This window comes from Rissa tridactyla, chromosome 1 (assembly GCF_028500815.1).
Source record: "Rissa tridactyla isolate bRisTri1 chromosome 1, bRisTri1.patW.cur.20221130, whole genome shotgun sequence".
NCBI classification, from domain to species: Eukaryota; Metazoa; Chordata; class Aves; order Charadriiformes; family Laridae; genus Rissa; species Rissa tridactyla.
Window position 1 is genome coordinate 208,297,323 of NC_071466.1, and position 18,082 is coordinate 208,315,404.

The following is an 18,082-nucleotide window of genomic DNA, read 5'->3' on the forward strand; positions in this document are numbered from 1 at the left end:
TGAAGATACAATATCTCTGGTGGAGATGTCTGAAGAAATCTAGGCAATAAGGTGCAAACCTACGTGTACCTTGTCTTTGTCTACACACAGCCCAAGCAGTCAAGTGTATTGACTAGTACCTTCCCTTGAATGACCTTAATGTAAGGTTTAACAGCTAAAAGCAAAAACAAATAACCACACAGCAAAACAAAGAAATATTAAGCAGGAATTTGTCAGTGAAAATATGAATGTCTCTCATTCTCCAGTGAAATGTATTTTAGTGGACCTTGGGTGTTTTCTTTACACAAACGGTTATGAATATGGGCAATAATAGAACAAAAGCTTATTAATAAACAAACTCTGAGTGTACAACATAATTTTGACAATAAGCTACTGTCACTGAAGCTTTCCAGAAAGAGATATTTCATTATGGAAAAGAAGATTTGCAGGAGAATATGCATACTTCTTAATTTTGCCTAGGAGGACAAGTAGGATTCATCTCAACGTATTACACAAACATGGAGCCAACAGTTAAATAATCTAGGAATGCAGAAAGGGATCTTATCTAAGCAAGAAATAGAACATTTTGATCCTGTTTCCAAAATTTTCTGCAGGCTGTGCTTGCAAAGAGTGTTAATAGGTGTTCTTTATTCATCATTTTCTCCCTTAATTTTAATTTTCTGTTACCTAAGAAATCCAAGCTTGCTTACTCTCTTCAATTGAAATATAACAGCAAAAATGAGCAAGAGGGTAAAACTGCAGATTTTCCTGCTGTTCCTCGATACATAATGAGCAATGGGCTGCTCAGATGGGCGGGGGAAGGCCAAGGGCTGCACAACTAATGACTTCACACTGCTCAAGGGGGAAGCTGCACCTTTGGTTTAGTGGTTTAGTGTGTAGCACTGGATCAAATATTACTTTAAGATTAGTCATACTTCATTTCTCTCATGACACAATGCGTAAAAAGAGAGCAAAACCCCAGAACAGCCGTTTGCAAAGCACTGACTTTTTAAAATACACCTTTCCAAAAAACACAATTTACAATCGTAAATTTTAAAGTATGCCAACAAGAATTAGGATCTTCTCAAAGCTTAAGATCATTTATTTTACATGAGTAATAAAGAAATATATAATAAATCCATCTCATATATTATTGGGTTTAAAAGTGTTTATTTTTATATAGTCAGACATAAAATATTCGTACATCCTCAAACCATTTTTTTATAGATATATTACAATGTCAGGTACTCTAGCATTTCTAACAATACTCATCAAATAAATCATAATATCTTCCAAACACAAGTATCCTCACTTTCTTCTGCATAGAAAAGGTTTTGTTTACATTATTTAGTTTCCATCTGAACTGAAAGATTATGATCTATTAGCATGATCTACATAGCTCCAGAAAACTATCGCAGTGATGAATGGGGTGGGAACTATAAAACAGAGTATAACTCCAGTGAAAACGATCAGTTTAGGTGCCAGACTGTCTAATGGACTAGGCATACTATTTGTTGGTACCCTTGGAAAGGTTGTGTACCTGAAACATGTCCAAGAACCTTTGTGAGTTTTGCCCGTTGTTACTGCAAGATACATTTTCCATGAAACCTCCACCCATCTTTCATTACACCCCTGGAAATGCAGGTTGCAATGGTAGCACAGCTAGTCTGGACACCGTTGTTCAGCAAGATATTTAGAGACAGAATATTAACTTGCCCATAATATCATAAAATCATAGAATCATAGAATATCTCAGGTTGGAAGGGACCCATGAGGATCATCACGCCCAACTCCCTGCTCCTTGCGGGACCATATGTGTACCATATTTAAGGCCCCTTCCAACCCAAACCATTCTATGATTCTATAATTCTATGATATGCATATGGAAATTCCATGATATTGAAACAGTGTGTGTTCAGGACAGTTAGGCCAGGCAAATATGCAATGGTAAACAACAGTAAACCAAAAAAAAAATGTTCGCCATTTGAACAACAGGCTGTACTGCAAGACAACCGTTGATGTCCTTGACGATAAAGCTGTCACCTGTCTCCATCCTTACTACTCATACCCCTCTCTTCCTCCAATGCACTTTCCTAGAAAATTCTCCATTTTCTTTTCATCCTAATTTTTTCTTCTATGGCTCACATTTTCTCGTAATGGCAACCTAGGAAAGCCCTCTGAGTTCCAATCAGGACTTTCCCCTTTCATCTTCCCCAGCTAGGTACCTATTTTAACCACCATCTTAAAGCTTCTCCCAAGTGTAAATTCATACACATGAAAAAATAAAAATAGACTTTTTTCCTAATGGTGGGACAAGACATCTTTGTCCAGATTTTCTTCATAATCTTTCCTCATATACACCAGAAATGAAATCACAAAGCTTTTCCTTATTACTCAAGGCTTTTGTGTGTAACGTACAGAACCGCTACGTAATTTTACCTTTAAGTCATGGCTAGAGATTTTTCTAGCACAAAGTTGCATGAAAACAAAAATCATTTGGAGTTATTTTTCATTTAAAGGTGCTCTTGCAGCTCAGGGGAAGCCAAATTATTATTAGAAAAGTCATCACTAATATTTGCTTATTATAACCTTGCCCAAAGATTGATTGTGTAGCATGCCTAGAGAAAATCATGGCATCCCTGGGTTACGCGAGTCTCTGCACAATGACACTGTTGATGTCATTAACTGACACCTTCCTCGTGGCATCACTGGAGGATCTATGATCCTCTTGTATCATACTTTTTTCGGGATTCAGGTCTTAATTAACATTTTGCATCATATTAACCCCAACGATAAAACCCTCTGTGCAGTCATTAGTAACACTTCCATTCAACCCCACTCCTGATTTCAGAGAAAATGTGACCAGTAGTTTTAAGAAGACTTAAATTCCAGATAAATAATTCAGCTTCGTTACATAAAGTTTGCAAAATGGCTGAAAAAAAGGAGAGAGAGACATACATATGGAACGTGAAGAAATTCTCTTAGTAGAAAGTAATAGTTCAGATGGAGGAGAAAATAAGTGAGTGTCTCCTGTGCATAAAAATAACCTAGAGGAAGGTTTAAAATCAGAAGTCATTGAAAGCTCTGACATAAATCCGGGATAACTAGAAATAGAAAAGCCAGTATAAATATCTAAGCCATTAGGAGCTCTTAAGGTCAGGTGATAGCACAAGAGAACGCAACATGAAGTGATCCAAAATTAATAAGCATGTAGAATATGAGTCAGCAAAGAGATCTGCCTAGGACCGTGATTAATAAAAGGGTATTTTTCCCCTTAAGTAATGCTTTTTAGGCCTTTTCCTCTTTTCTTTTTTAAGTCAGACTAACCCCCTGGGTATTTGTGAATGTACATCAGAAATACATTTTTTTACAGAAACAACAACAGAACTCCCCAGAATATCTAACCTTGATAATGGCTGAGAAAAATGTCTCAGAATCAGAAATTAGAAGTTAAATAAAACAAGGAAAATGATATTAAAAAGCTTAATCAACATTGAGTCATTTTTACCAATTTGAGAGGTTATACTCATTTTTTAATGCATTGGCTTTAACTGTGTCTGGCATTTGATACAAAAAGAAAAAGGAAGTTTTCTCAGGAACCATCTATGACCATCCACCCTGGAAAGCTGTTCTGAAGAAAGCGGTTTCGATAAATTCTTGTTTTTAAAATGTATGTAAATATTATTTTTTTTAAAAAGTAAAAAAAAAGAAAGCAATAAACTAAACTAGGATATATAGAGAGAAATCAAATATCACTTGCTCAATAGTTTTACAGTAGGCTACCAAATATAAATATATATATTTATATACATATAGAATTAGGAATATATATTTATAATTAGGACATTAAAAGTACACAAAGTTCACAGAAGGTTTTGGCAAACATCTGAAACCTGACAACCTCAGTCAGCTCTGTCCTTGAACTGGAGTAGAGGAATGTTTCGATAGATGATTTCAATCACTTTGCTACAAAAAGGGTCTTACATATGTGTTGTAATCACGTAATTAATGTTTATAAATAAATTCTGGTGATTCCCAGGCAATTAAAAAAAAAAAGTAATTAAAAAAAAAAAATTAGAGGCATTCCAACACTAAAGAGAAGCATCATTGATCAGTATTTAAAGGATGGCAAATCAAATTCAGTTGTGCGAATTGTGTGGGGACAGTTATTTCCACCTCTTTGGGGATGAATTTCAGTCTGCAATGAAGTGGCACGATCGATAAAGCTGTCATGCAGAAGTCTTGCTGATGCACACCCTGAAATGATGGCATGCAGATAAAAAGTATTGTACATTCACTGCAGCACTGGCAGTAATGGCAACTTCAAGCATTAAAGACGTCATGAGTCATACCCACCAAAATAATGAAATTGGTTTTAAAGTCATAGGTCTTTAGGCACTAATACATCTGGAGGGCTTTTTATTTGTTTTCAAGATGCATTGACTTGATCATTTAAAATTATCTGAGTTCTGAAGACTATAAAACTTTTTTTTTTTTTTTTAAAAAGGAGAAACTGGACTGAAGGAATGTCCTTTCCCTAATTTAATCTTCTTTTATGTCAGGGAACTGAATTGTATTTCCCTTTTCAAAAAGTGACCATGGGCTTCCCTAAAATGAGGTAGACATCCTTCTTTGCCCATATTTACAGAAAAACTGGAATGTTTTCTAAAGTAAGCATGAGATACTTAATATTCTTAAAAGTTTTAAGTCCAAACAACCACAGACACACACAAGCCCCTACATTAACCTTGAGTCTCAAGAAAATCTAAGATTTGGCTGTGATAACTTAAAAACATCAGACCTGTATGGGTTGCTGGGAAAATGTTGGAGAAGCTGGTGTGTTCACAAAGGTCTGCAAATGACTTATTTTGCAATAATAATAATAGAGAGTCCACAGAGTGCTACGTAAACATCGCCCGCTGAGTTAAAACAGGAAAACAAACAAAAAAATCATATTTATTTTACACTCATTTGACTAAAGCAGGGAAGCTTTGGCCCAGATAAAACTGGTATTAACATTGTGTACTAGGGAAGCTATGGCAACTGGAAAAGTGACCTCCTGCTAAGACGAAAAGTGAGGAAAACAGGTACCTCCTGCGGTACCTATGCACAGACAACTGACTAAGCAAAGTCTCACCGCCTACAGGAATGCCAGTCCTCAGGACAGTGTGCAGCAGCAGTTTCACTCTCAGGCTGTTTCTTCAGCTGCGTGAAACTGTACTGATAAAAGGGCTGCTTGGGTGGGACTCATCTCCTCCGACTTTACACACCTACAGTATAGACATTTGCATCAAGGCTCCTCTGCTAAAGAAAGAGAGAAGTCAGTACTTCTGGGCTGCAGTTCGTCCCATTTTGAAGTCTTATTCAGAACATGTCAGGTCAGTCCTGACTGAGAAGCGCCTGTTTGGTTCCACTGAACAAAAAAGGAGCTTAGGACGACCAGCTGAGTAGATGTCTACAGTTAGGTGAATTAATCCCTCTTTTTTCTCTCTTTCACTTTAAATGACATGTCCAAACTCATCTGCAAGTCTATGTGGATATGTAACCGCTCAGGGAATCCAGCCTGCTGTTACATCATTTAAGCTTATTTCTAATAGCTCTACTCCGTACAAAGCATGTTTATGAATTCATCTGGATCCCCCCCTTGCATGTTTGGTCGGTATCTTCTGAAAAACACTTTAAGCTGTTATACGAGTCAGAGTGATGTGAGGAGGAATGAAAAGAAGAAATTACCCAGGTTTGGCATCTTACATGATCGAAGAGAAAGGGACTGCTAGCAAAAGCACTTTAAAGAAATAGGTACTTCTTATTTAAAGCATGAAGAACTGTGAGGTTACAATGCAGCATGGTCTTTATACTAATAGTTCAGGATTAACTTGGCCGATACGAAACATGATTGAAATACAGATTAAATTAACAAGTCAGAAATAGAATAGATATGGAAATTAATCTGATTCACACATGGCTACATTTGTTGAAGGAGAGGAATTAGTTGCTACCATGAAGAAAGACTGAGTAACTGAAAAGATGGAGACCAAATATCAACAGGTGTAGTTAGCAATGGTACCAAAATGAACATCATGACTTCAAAGATACCATTATGTTTAAACCACATTTTAAAAAGCTCTACTTCTTGTTTCCCCACTATCACTGCTGACTGTAGAGTACAGTGATCTTCAAGTCATAAACATTCATGTGCATCACATAAGAGGAATATTCTCCAACCTATTTATAACTTGATTTGTTACTTGGCCATGGTTCCTAATCTGTCCGTCAATATTATCAGCATCTGCCCTATGCCAACGAGCTAATGAGTTCATTTTCTACCATGAAGTCATGAGCCATCAATCTACTTGTCATGTCCTGTACACATCAGGCTGATGCTGCCTGTAACTGCATATATAGCAAAAATAATAATAAAAGCATGTTTCAATAATAAATATTATTCTTTTTAAATACTACATAGAAAACCTAAGCCATTAGTACTCACCACCAAGGCTTTAGATCTGTTACTCAGAAGTTTTTCAATGTCTCTGGCTGCAATTTCCACTAGCTGACGAGGGTTGTTGGCTTCTACAGTATACAAATCTCTGTTTTTCAAATAAATCTGCAACAGGAAAAATTGGAAATAAATCAAAATGGCAACAGATATTCAAAATAAGCAAAGTGACTTGATAGAACGGGCATCATGTCCTCTGTTCTTACTGGAAAGCTTCAGAAAGATTATTGCTAGAAAAAAACAAACATGCTTTGCAAAAGAAATGCTTCACCTCCACGCCTGAGAGGTAGAAGTTGCTACTAAAAATCATTTCACAAGTCTTCAAACCTGACTGTTTCTTGTGACAGACTATTCAGCTGCTAAAGGCTCAAGGAAACTGATTCCATAGAGTGCTGAGAGAAAAGTAAAATGGAGACACCTTAAAATGAATGAAGCTGAAATAGAATAATTATTGCTGAATTTAATTCTTCCTTGAAAGCTGAACAACAGACATACCATTTGAAGAAAATCACTTAAGTAATGCTAATGTAATCAGTTTTGTCCCTTATCTATTTATTCATATCATAGTGTTAGTATTCATGAGGAAACAAGAGGGAGAGGAAGAAAAAAATAAATAAGAAAAGAAGAAAAAAGAGAAAAGAAAAAGGCTTGAAATGGGGAAAAAAGGAAGGTGAAAAAAGAGGGGGAAAGAGGGAAAGGCACTATAATTATGTTTCTCTTCATAAGTAAAGGTTATCTTTGGTGAGGAGCCATTATCTGTTTCCAAAGAGGAATGTGTATATAAAGGAGATAATTTGATGTGTTAAAAAAACAAACAAACAAACAAACAAAACCACCAAAAAAACTACAGTGAAATGCAAGCAACAAGAAGTAAAGAAGAAAAAAGTAGCAAGAAATCCATTTGGCTACCACTATCCTACTAGAACTGGATAAAGAAAAAAACACATTATTGGAGGGGGCGGGGCGGGGGGGGGAGAAGTGGATACCTTATGGCTAGATGGGCAAATGGGGAAAACTAATTTATGCAACCAACAGATGGCCTGAGTTTACTCAAGTACTCTGCCTCTCCGCAACGCCGCGTGCTGGGGGCTGCGCTGTCTCCTGGGGAGCAATTCCAGGCACTGGCAGGAGCGGGTCCAGCGCTAATGCACTGGCTGCCATCCAGCAGAGAGACGGCAGGCCAGACCCAGTCTACCAGCCCCGCCAGGTTTCTTGGGATAAAGCTACGGAGACCTTAAAGAAACTCACCAAAAATATGGCTCTGAGGCTTGTAGCTGATGGGTATTCATCACAAATGAATTTCTGACAACTACAGTTATAGTTGCAATTTTTTATCGGGCCTGTCTCATAAGCTGTCATAGGCTTTCATCACTTTTGAATTTCACAACACTTATCTTGGGTTTTGGGTTTTTTCCTTCAGAAGTACAGGCTTTGCTTTCCACCAGTAACTCAACAATTGGAATAGGCTTTAATTCTTCACAGAGGAGCAGCTATTTTAAAAATTCAGTGCATCATGAGCTGAAAACCACTACCAAAGAAGACAGTTTCTAATGAGCCTCCGATTATAGTTTAGGTGTTTTTGAGGGGCTCAATTTTGAAAATTACCACACAGAAAGTTTATCTCAGGTATAACCCAAAATCTTTTTTTTTTTTTTTTTTTAATTTTTTTTTTAGGGCAGATCTTAATAGTAGAAAGGGCCTACAGGCCAATTATTAATTTTTTAAAAAAATTATCCTGCAAGTGGTCACCAGAGAATTTCTTACATTTTTCTCTGAAACACACAACATTTGCACAGTTAGCAGTGGAATTCAGAGTTAAATTGACTGTAGTGACCAGAAGAGCCCTACAGTCCTACAAGCAAGGCAAGAGCTGAAATCAGTTTTATAGATTCAAATGGTTTGAATCAGGAATGGAAATTTCAAGAAAGCAAATAAATTGGAGTGACCATCAAATCTGGCAGAACTATCAGATTTCCCACCATGAGCAAATATTTACCCTTATCCTATAAGGACCAGGCACGAGAAGATGGGTGCTACCAGGTGTTTGTGTCTTATTCTTTGAAGGGAAAAGTAGTGCCAATTTCTTTAAACGTCACTCGTGACTATGTGTAGTACACCTGCATCAAATGATACTGAACTTATAGAATGTTCACAAGATTTTGCAAATAGGCTAGAAAACTGTATAATAACTTTCACTGAGGTTTTTAAATAATAAAAAGAAATAATTTTAAAGCATTCATTTATTTTACTTGTGAAATGTGGGTTTTTTTGTTTTGTCCAGATTTTTCCTGGTTTCTCTTTGTTTCAAATTTCTTCATGCGATTTTTTTCATTTTCTACTCTTTTCATTTGCTACTCAATCGTGAAAGGAGTAAGACAATTTAAACATAATCCCTTTTCAATTGGGAGTTTCAATTAGGCAAAAACATCTTAAAATTTGGAGAAAATAGTAGTTTGTTGCAAAAATGCAATTTCATTGTAATTAAGTTTTACACTCGGTATTATGAACAAACATTAAGAAGGCCTCAAGCAAAGAAAATACACAGTAGGGGCACAGGCAAGAATGTGCTCCAGTAATGCAGGTTTGGGGCAGAGGGATGATAGGGATGAGTTGGAGACCACACTGACCAGCTATATGAGGGCGAGCGCTGCAGTGGTGATTCTCTGACATCTTTAGGCACTTCGTGAAATCTCAGTGTTTTCTAACAGTCCTGTGATCTAACAGCCACAGCAAGAGTTAAGTTGATGGTGCACTGCATCCACACAACCATGACTTTGCACCCCCACCAACGAGAAATAAAGTACCAATAATTCACTGGAGTTAATTTTTTACTCTAGAGTTACAGTAAGCCATACTGGTAAGAGTTTGAGAACCTGGATGGAAATTTTTTACTTTCATCCCTGTATCTAATCATATAGCAAACATATGGTCCTATAAACCCAAATTTGAAAGCACGCAGATTTTTCACAGACCCCATTCCTTTAAGGAAGCTGTTCCCATACCTCCAGGCTTGAATGGTTTGAAAGCTGCATATTATCAAAGCGTGGTCTAGTAGGTACATTTATAGGAAAAAAAGAAACATTTTCATTTTTTTCTTCTCCACCAACTGCCAGAATAGTTCAAAAGCCTGTACTATTTAACAAGGAGATCACCACCACAAGAGACAGGAGTCCTATTCATACTTCAACTTAAAACCTTTATAATGGGCATTGTGGGTCCTACCACCGAGAAAGCCTGACTCTGAGGCTGGCTTCACAAGCTGTTATCAGTCAATGATTAAAAAAATAAGCAAAAAATTCAAACCGATCCCCAAAATAACCCCTTTGAGTTTTGTACAAGATCCCATATAGAGTTGAGTCAGTGACTCTTTCTCCTCCTCTTCGCTTTACCCCACGTCAGGGCTCGGAGCACCTATCTCCCCTGCTTCTACTGCCGGTGGCAGATTTATCCCACAAGCTCCTAAACAAAAGGCATCAATAATAACTCAGAACTTCACACAGTTCTTTTTATTTTCCTGAAGCATGAGACCCACCTCAACTACCAAGGAACAGTGTAAGAAATAGTCACTAACCATTCAAGAGGTGCATACATAATTTATTTGTTGCCTGCTCCCCTTTTCTTTAGTTCAGCCGTAGCACTGCAGCAGTTCAGTGCAAGAAATCATGGGGAAATGCTACACCCTTCAGGATTTGGCACCCTGTGACAAACTTCTCCTCCTCCCACCTAGCAGTCAAACACAATTAGCAAAAGCTCTTCTCAAATAGCCATGAAGGGTCTTATCGGCCAAGGTGTGCGCTCATTCATCTTTCCAAATAAAATTTGGCAGGCTCCATGGCTTGTTAAGAAGAGCTAATTTGAATACATTTTATGAAATTGCTTTGACCAAGTGAATGCAAGTTTCGGTTGGCTTTTAAGTCTAAAATCATTTTTAGCACTTTAATCATGAATGTTTTGCTAAAAGCTCTCCAAATTGTCAGTAAAACCCTACCATTTCTCACAGAATAAAGCCTCGTGTCATGACTAAGTAAAATCTGTAAGGTCATATAACCAAAAATACTTCAATTTTTCTCTGAAGTCAATAGCCATGCACGTCTTTATCGAGGCAGGAATGTATTAAATTTGCTTTCTAAATGCTCAATATTTATTCTGGTATAATGAACCGCGAGGTTTTAGGGGAGAGAATATGATGGGGAGAGTCACATTAGGATGAAACAACACAAGAAGGACACTAGCTGAATGCAGTAAAGATTGGAAAACCTGCCAGCTCCTCAGCAGAACATGCCCCACTCCACTCAGCCTTCAAGGACACGTTTATACATCTCCCACAAAGAGACATTGTCTTTGCTTTCTATAAGATTCGTGAGGGAAAGTCAAACATTTTATACAAATTGAGAGAGAATGAAAGATGCACCTTCATTGCAGGGCTCTCGCTACGTTGTGGCAGGCACTGGGGCCCACTGGAACATTGACATTTTATTTGAATAGCCCTCATGTTTTATTGCACTCAGAAAAAGTTCCTGAGAGTAATAAATTATCTGTGCTTTGGACCTGTGGTCTTGACGCTGTTTACACAGATTACCCAAATAACAAGGAATAAGAATTCATGTTGAACTTTTCTAAACTACAATAGAGTTCCTTTGCCTGTTTATTTGTCTGTCTGTTTGAAACTGTCAGCCTCCCGTTTTAAAAAACAACGGAGCCTTTTCTTCAGGCAGTGGCAACCTGGCAGAGGGCCCAAACGTGGGACAGGAACATGGCAATCTCAGTTCCATCACTAAATACTTTCATTGACATAGAAGTCGTATGAGACTAGATCTTCAGAAGTTCAAACCCAGAATTTCAAAAGTTAACCAAAAACACTCTATCTTTTCCTGCTTTGAAATATGCTTTGGAACAGAGAAACAAAATAACAGTTCCAGTAATAACTCTCTATACAAGGTAAACATATTGACGTGGTTATTATTTCAATACTACTTTCAAGACCATTTAGGTCAGCTAGGCTGATGGGACGCCTCTGTCAACAATCAGTTCTTTATAATCAGTCTAGGCCAGCTGGAGATTACCGTGATAGTAAAACTACTGCTCAAAGATACTACTGAGCTTGGGACACCAAATCAACCAAAACTTTGTGGCAGGTCTTCCTCCATCTTTTCTGAAAGTGACTACACCAAAATACTTAGAGTGCTTGTGAAATCTGGAGATAGGTTTTACAAGCTTGTGTACCAAATTAATTAACTTATTAAATACATTTTTAAAAACCTTCAGAACAGAGTAAAACTTAAATAAATGTTTTGAAAATAAATCTCTTCCTGCCCACTCCCTGCTTTTGGAGAGGGTCTCCCATGGCCAATTCCCCTTGATCCTTCCAAAAAGTCTCTTGCTTTCTGTCACCATGGGGCACTAATAGTCCTCAATGACCATAACCTGCCTCACTGGGAACCTGTGCCTGTACCCCTCTGCCCACGGGCTCCATTTCAGCCCAGTCCTGAGTTATGGTGTAGTTATGCCTGTCTCCAGCCCTATCCCCTGGATGGGTCTTGGCCTTACGCCATAGTTACTCTGTCTCCTAGATGGACCCCTCAGATGTATGTTAAAGCTCCTCTGCAGTCCTCTCGATTGGATGGTCGTTGAACCCACACTGTAGCCCTGTATCCAACCCACCCCTGGCCCTGTCTCCTTTTATGCCTGCCTGGAGGCCCTGGTTGAATCCTGGACTTGGTTCATTGCTTGTCATGTCTGAGGCTGCTGCCAGACCCTGTTACCAGCACCCAGCTCCCTTAAAACTGTGCAGTCAGAGCTAAAAACTCCCCTCCCTCCCGGACTCAGGTTGAAGATACACAAAAGAAACTATGTTATCTCAGCATTAACTGCCTGGAACTGGAAGAACTGGAGAACGCTTTTCACAAGTGCTTGCATGTTTCTTCATGCAGCCACCCAAAATTTATTACCTTTGGCTGTGAAAGAGCTAATCTGATGCCACGTCCAGAGCCCCTACTTCTACAACAGACACTTCATGTGCCAGCAACCCCAGATGACTTATTAGCTGCAGCACAGTACATCACAAATGCAGAGAAGTAGCTTAGATACACAGCTGCCCTCAAAGTAAAAGAGCATTCAGAGCCGTGATTGTTGGGGAACAAGACATAGAAATACCCTGGTGCCTGAGCGACACTGCTGGGGTCCAGCCCAGCTGACAGGTTGAAGTTAACTTCTGAAATCCCATCCAGGGTGTAATGCTTTGGGTGCCACTGGACACCAAAGCTGCTTCTGTTCAATGTATAATTCTCTGCTAAAACCAATAAGAACTGAAGAATTATGTTTGGTCTTTGCTAACATTTAGCTGGGAACTGGGTGTTAACAAATGTATGTAGCTTTGAGATTTCTAAACTTAAGGCTGAACAAGGACCCAAGTCACCTTGATAGTTACCAAAAGGAACAGGAACTTCCAGAGCTTTATTCATTCTGATACAAGAGCATCGGGAACTACCGACCTGCCAGCCTCACCTCTGTGCCTGGGAAGGTCAAGGAACAGGTCCTCCTAGAAGCTATGCTAAGGCACATGGAGGACAGGGAGGTGATTCAAGACAGCCAGCATGGCTTCACCAAGGGCAAGTCCTGCCTGACCAACTTACTGGCCTTCTATGAGCCTGCCAAACCTACTGGCCAAGTGCAATGTCCTGCATTTGGGTTGGGGCAACCCCCGGTATCAGTACAGGCTGGGGGATGAAGGGATTGAGAGCATCCCTGCTGAGAAGGATTGGGGGTGAATAAAAAGCTGGACACGAGCCAACAATGTGCGCATGCAGCCCAGAAAGCCAACCGTATCCTGGGCTGCATCAAAAGAAGCGTGGCCAGCAGGTCGAGGGAGGTGATTCTCCCCCTCTACTCTGCTCTGGTGAGACCCCACCTGCAGTACTGCATCCAGCTCTGCAGCCCACAGCACGGGAAAGACATGGACCTGTTGGAGCAGGTCCAGAGGAGGGCCACAAAAATTGCCAGAAGGCTGGAGCACCTCTGCTATAAGGACAGGCAGAGAGAGCTGGGGTTGTTCAGCCTGGAGAAGGGAACGCTCCAGGGAGACGCCACAGTGGCCTTTTAGTACTTAAAGGGGGCTTATAAGAAAGATGAGGACAAACATTTTAGCAGGGCCTGTTGTGGAAGGACAAAGGGTAATGGTTTTAAACTGAAAGAGGGTAGATTTCAACTAGATAGAAGGAAGACATTTTTTACAATGAGGGTGGTGAAACACTGGCACAGGTTGCTCAGAGAGGTAATAAATGGCCCATTCCTGGAAACATTCAAGGTCAGGTTGGACGGGGCTCTGAGCAACCTGATCTAGTTGAAGATGTCCCTGAGTATTGCAGGGGGAGTTGGACTAGATGACCTTTAAAGGTGACTTTCAACCCAAACTATTCTATGATTCTGTGATTTCTATTCACTCTTACCTAGACTAAAGAGATTTGCCTTACAATTTTTTATTGAATTAAAATGTAAAAAAGCAACCAACCAAACAAAACCAAAACAACATATCAGAATATCCAATAAAAATGTAGCTAATGGGATAACTTAAGAGTTTTTCTAATTTAAACATCTACTTCAAATTGGCCCAGGTTGTTGCTGAGCTCTGAGCTCATTCATTGCTCTCCATTCTCCCTCTCCCCAACCAAAACAAAATCGTACAGATTGAGCCAAAAAAATATTAGTATTTCATCCTGATACAAAGGGAATCATCTAGCTTGAAAACATAGAAGTACATTTCTTATTGAAATATTGGGTAATGTTACAATTTTCAAAACAAATATTTAGACAAAATTATATTCTTTTATCAACATTATTCCACATGTTTTAGAGAATCACAGTTTCGGCTTTAATAACTTTGTTTAGCTAATGAAATATCAACTAATAACACTCACATATTCAACAATTCAATTTTTTGGCTTTATGAGTGCCATGAAGTTACATGTCATGTCCTCGTTTATGTAATAAAAGTGGAGACGGGGGGCTGTTTGACAGACATCCAAACATATGAAGAGATCGTGGAAGCAGGAAAAGTCAGAAAAAAGAAATAACCACTCCGATGCATGTGAGTGATTATTTTTGCTAAGTTTTTGTTACTGTAGATATTTTCCTTTAGCTCAATTTTTTAGTAGTTGCAAACAACTATATAATCTGGCCAGAGGGAGCAAATTCTATCTTCTTCCTACCGTATCCCATTTCCAAAGTTATACTAATACTTTCTATTTCTAATACGTGCCAGAGATTATTTTTTTTTTCTCACAAGACATTTCTTTTCTTTGAATCACAAGTGATCCATTGTGGAACACATTGAAAAACGCTCCTTCCCAAGGAGCATTCTGTATGTTCAAAGAAATCAGTCTGGGTATTTGAAATATGTCTTACTCTCTGCTATATATAATGTATAAATAATATTACAGCTGCTCCTTAGCAACTCACAGATGCCTTCATTCTTGAAATTCATGGCAACAACACAAAGGAAAAAACCACCCCAACAGTTTACTGTATCTGTTGCTTTTCAGAATCACTTGCTTGATCACTGACTGCTGTAAAGATCCGGGGTGACAAGTGACAGGGCAGCTGATGTTCTGAAAACCGTAATGTATCATAGTAGTGATGTGCACATTAGGAAAAAAAAAATATCAGAGAGAGTTCATTCTTAAGTAATACATTCAGGTTGAATTCTGCAAGATGTTGGGAGCACTTACACCTCAGTTAGCATCGCAGAGAGTATAAGTAGTGCCAGAGTCAACTGGCCCACTCAGGTGCCTACTCAAAGGAAAGCAGATAATCAGGGATACTTTGTAGGATGGAATCATCAGACACTTTTGACTGTTGATAATTAACAAAGTAGTCTAGAGGACTTTAAAATTAAGAAGTAATTTTTATAATTATCACTTTGTATTCAAACCTTCACAAAACATGAGTTTGGCTTTGTACCTCTGCTGTTGTACAAAGATCAAAAACAGATCTAAAAATCCCCCTTTGTAGGAAAAATGTATTTTAAGGCATTCAATTTCATTTCATAGTGATAGCAATGCGGTATTAAGTAACAAGACTACATCATTTATTGGTTTCACAGCAGTTTTAGCTCAGGCTTTTAGCTGGGACTGGATGAGAACCCAAAAATCCCAACTCATGATGAGTACAACATGTACAACTGAATCTTTCTTGTAACAGAAGAACAATAGGAAGAAAATGTTTCGCATTTCTTCTGCATTTCTGGCATATTTTGAGGTGGGTACTTATGTAATTTTTCAAACTCACTTATTCAAAGGAAATTTTGTCCTGCCTCACCTGCTCTTAATGCAATTTAACACCTACTGACTCTCTTCCCAAAGGTAATTTTAAGTCATTGGGAACTAGCAGAGTCTTTTGGGTATTTTACTAACTGCAGGACTTGGAAACTGGTTAACTATAATGTTCAGGTTTTTTGGTTTTGGTGTGTGGGGTTTTTTTAAGGAAAATCTTTGATTTGCTCTCAGTTTCTATGAAAACTATCTGAACGTAGGCACCAAAAGGATAGATTTTATTAATGTTAATGCTAATGAAAAGTTACAAATGAACCAAGAACAGTGCTTTGCCCAAAGATTATTCAGATCATCAAATAGTAATTAAAACTATGGTAATATTAGGCCACCTCTTCCCTTGAGCCTGAGCAAGCTTTGCTAATGCAGCCACTTATTCTCAGCGACTTACAGCTGATTTTGCTTGCTGGAAGAAGGAACTCTTCAAAATGCCAGTTTATTGCTAAGGGAACAGAGGGAGAGTAGCATCTGCAAATAATAAATGAGGCTCCCTGTATTTTGACAATCTCTTAATTTCCATTTGGATTACAAAGAGAACTTGCAGATGTGTCTTCAAATTTCCCAGACTGCATTTTTAAAAGTGATTTAATTTTCCTGACATCTCGACATTGGTTAGCAATGTGTAAACTCAACAGAATTTAGTTTGGAGGGTATTCTATTTTTAATGCCTGCAGCTTTGGTATTTGGTTGCACATAGAACACAGCAGTGGCAGTGGTATACCCCAAATGGGACATCCCTTTATAAATACCGTATTACGAAAAAATCTGTTACTGTATTTTAGGAATGTCTAACCAGCCTAGCCCACCTCATACATTATTTTAATTCTGGTAAATGGACTCCAGCTTCTCAATGAATACCTGAAATGCCCATGTTTCATTCTACCAACCCTTTCATAATTCCATTATAAAAGTAATCCTGCCCTCACTTCCCTTCACCACACCCCACTCAGACAGCAAACTGGTGCCCTCGCCTTAGGGATGAAACAAAAGACACAAATGTAAATAGTGTACAATAGCCAATTTATGCTTAGAAAGAATTCCAGCTTTTAAGAACACCAGCCTCACACAAATTCCACTCGTCCAATCCCACTTTCTGGTAAACTATCTATTTTATAACTCATTTCTGAAAGCATTTCAAAAAATTAAGGAGTTGTTCCCTTGCTTTCAGGTTTTTCTCCTGCTTCTTAGAAAAACAACGTAACAAAGTGCACTTTCACAGAAAACTGCAGTTACAGACCTACCAGCACCACTCATAAAAATGCCCTGAACTCAGGGAAGTTTCAGCATATATAAAACCAGCTGCCCAATGAGGGTACGAGAAGTGCTTCAACAACTTCAACACACTTGTGGGTTTTTTTAATTTTAATTTCAAAATGACTCTTCAAAATTTAGTTGAATCTTTTTTATGAGGATAAGAATTCCTCTCTATTTTATTTGATGTTAAAAAAAGTGATTTAGTCTTTTGTTCCATTGAGAACAACAAAAAGAGACAAAAGAAGAAGGATACAATATTTTTGTGACTTGAGATCTTGTGAATTTCACTGAGTGTCAAAATTTGTTCACTGAATATGAAAGTTTACTTAATTCCTATATTCAACTCATTTAAGCTTTCCTTTCTTGAAGCACTGGAGAATTTACCCAGGGCACACAGAGAACAGCTTTACACTTGTGCAAGTTGTGCCTCCAAGTGTTGTGGTATTAGTTACATTTTCCATTTTCAGGCGTGAAGAAGGATGAAGAATGCACACCAATATATTAATATTTTATTGGTCAGAAGTAAAAAGTCTCTTAAAATTCAGGGTCAAAACAGTGACAAACCTCTCAGAATCTATGGCAATCAGAACAGCCAAGTGAAATTCAGACTTACAAAAACCATAGACAAGATCTCCACGGAAATGTAAACCAAATGTATTTATTTGGGTTGTTATTCTTAAAATAAAACCCACTTTAAAAAAAAAAAAAACAAAAACAAAAACAAAAGTTCTCGCATTTCTTCTTTATATTTTTCTTAATCATAAACCTCTCTACTACTTCAACCTTAAAAAGGGTGAACCTAATATATTCTGGAACTTTGCCATATATACCCTAGGTCCATCTGGTAGTCCATCAGAGAATAGCATGAGGTACAAAACTTCGCCTCTGGCTAAAGCATATTCAAACTGAATCCAACCTGATAAATATAGTATTTAAAAAAAAAAAAAGAAAGTAATAAAGCTGGTAAAAAAAAGTTGAAATTTCAATTCTATGAATCAGCTTAATTTTTTTAATAAATAATCTCAAA

At 38.1% G+C, this 18,082-nt stretch overlaps 1 protein-coding gene across 4 annotated transcripts in view; it reads right to left on the reverse strand.

The window, feature by feature from the left end:
• Window positions 1-18,082, reverse strand: part of CACNA2D1 (calcium voltage-gated channel auxiliary subunit alpha2delta 1) — a 429,793-nt gene that overhangs the window by 349,275 nt on the left and 62,436 nt on the right. For all 4 annotated transcript variants that reach the window (XR_008465561.1, XM_054196028.1, XM_054196020.1 and 1 more), the window contains exon 3: window positions 6,470-6,586. Coding sequence is in view for 3 of the 4 variants with exons in the window: in XM_054196028.1 (XP_054052003.1) it covers window positions 6,470-6,586 (117 nt within the window). In the remaining variant the exon portion in view is untranslated. The remainder of the gene's footprint in view (window positions 1-6,469; window positions 6,587-18,082) is intronic.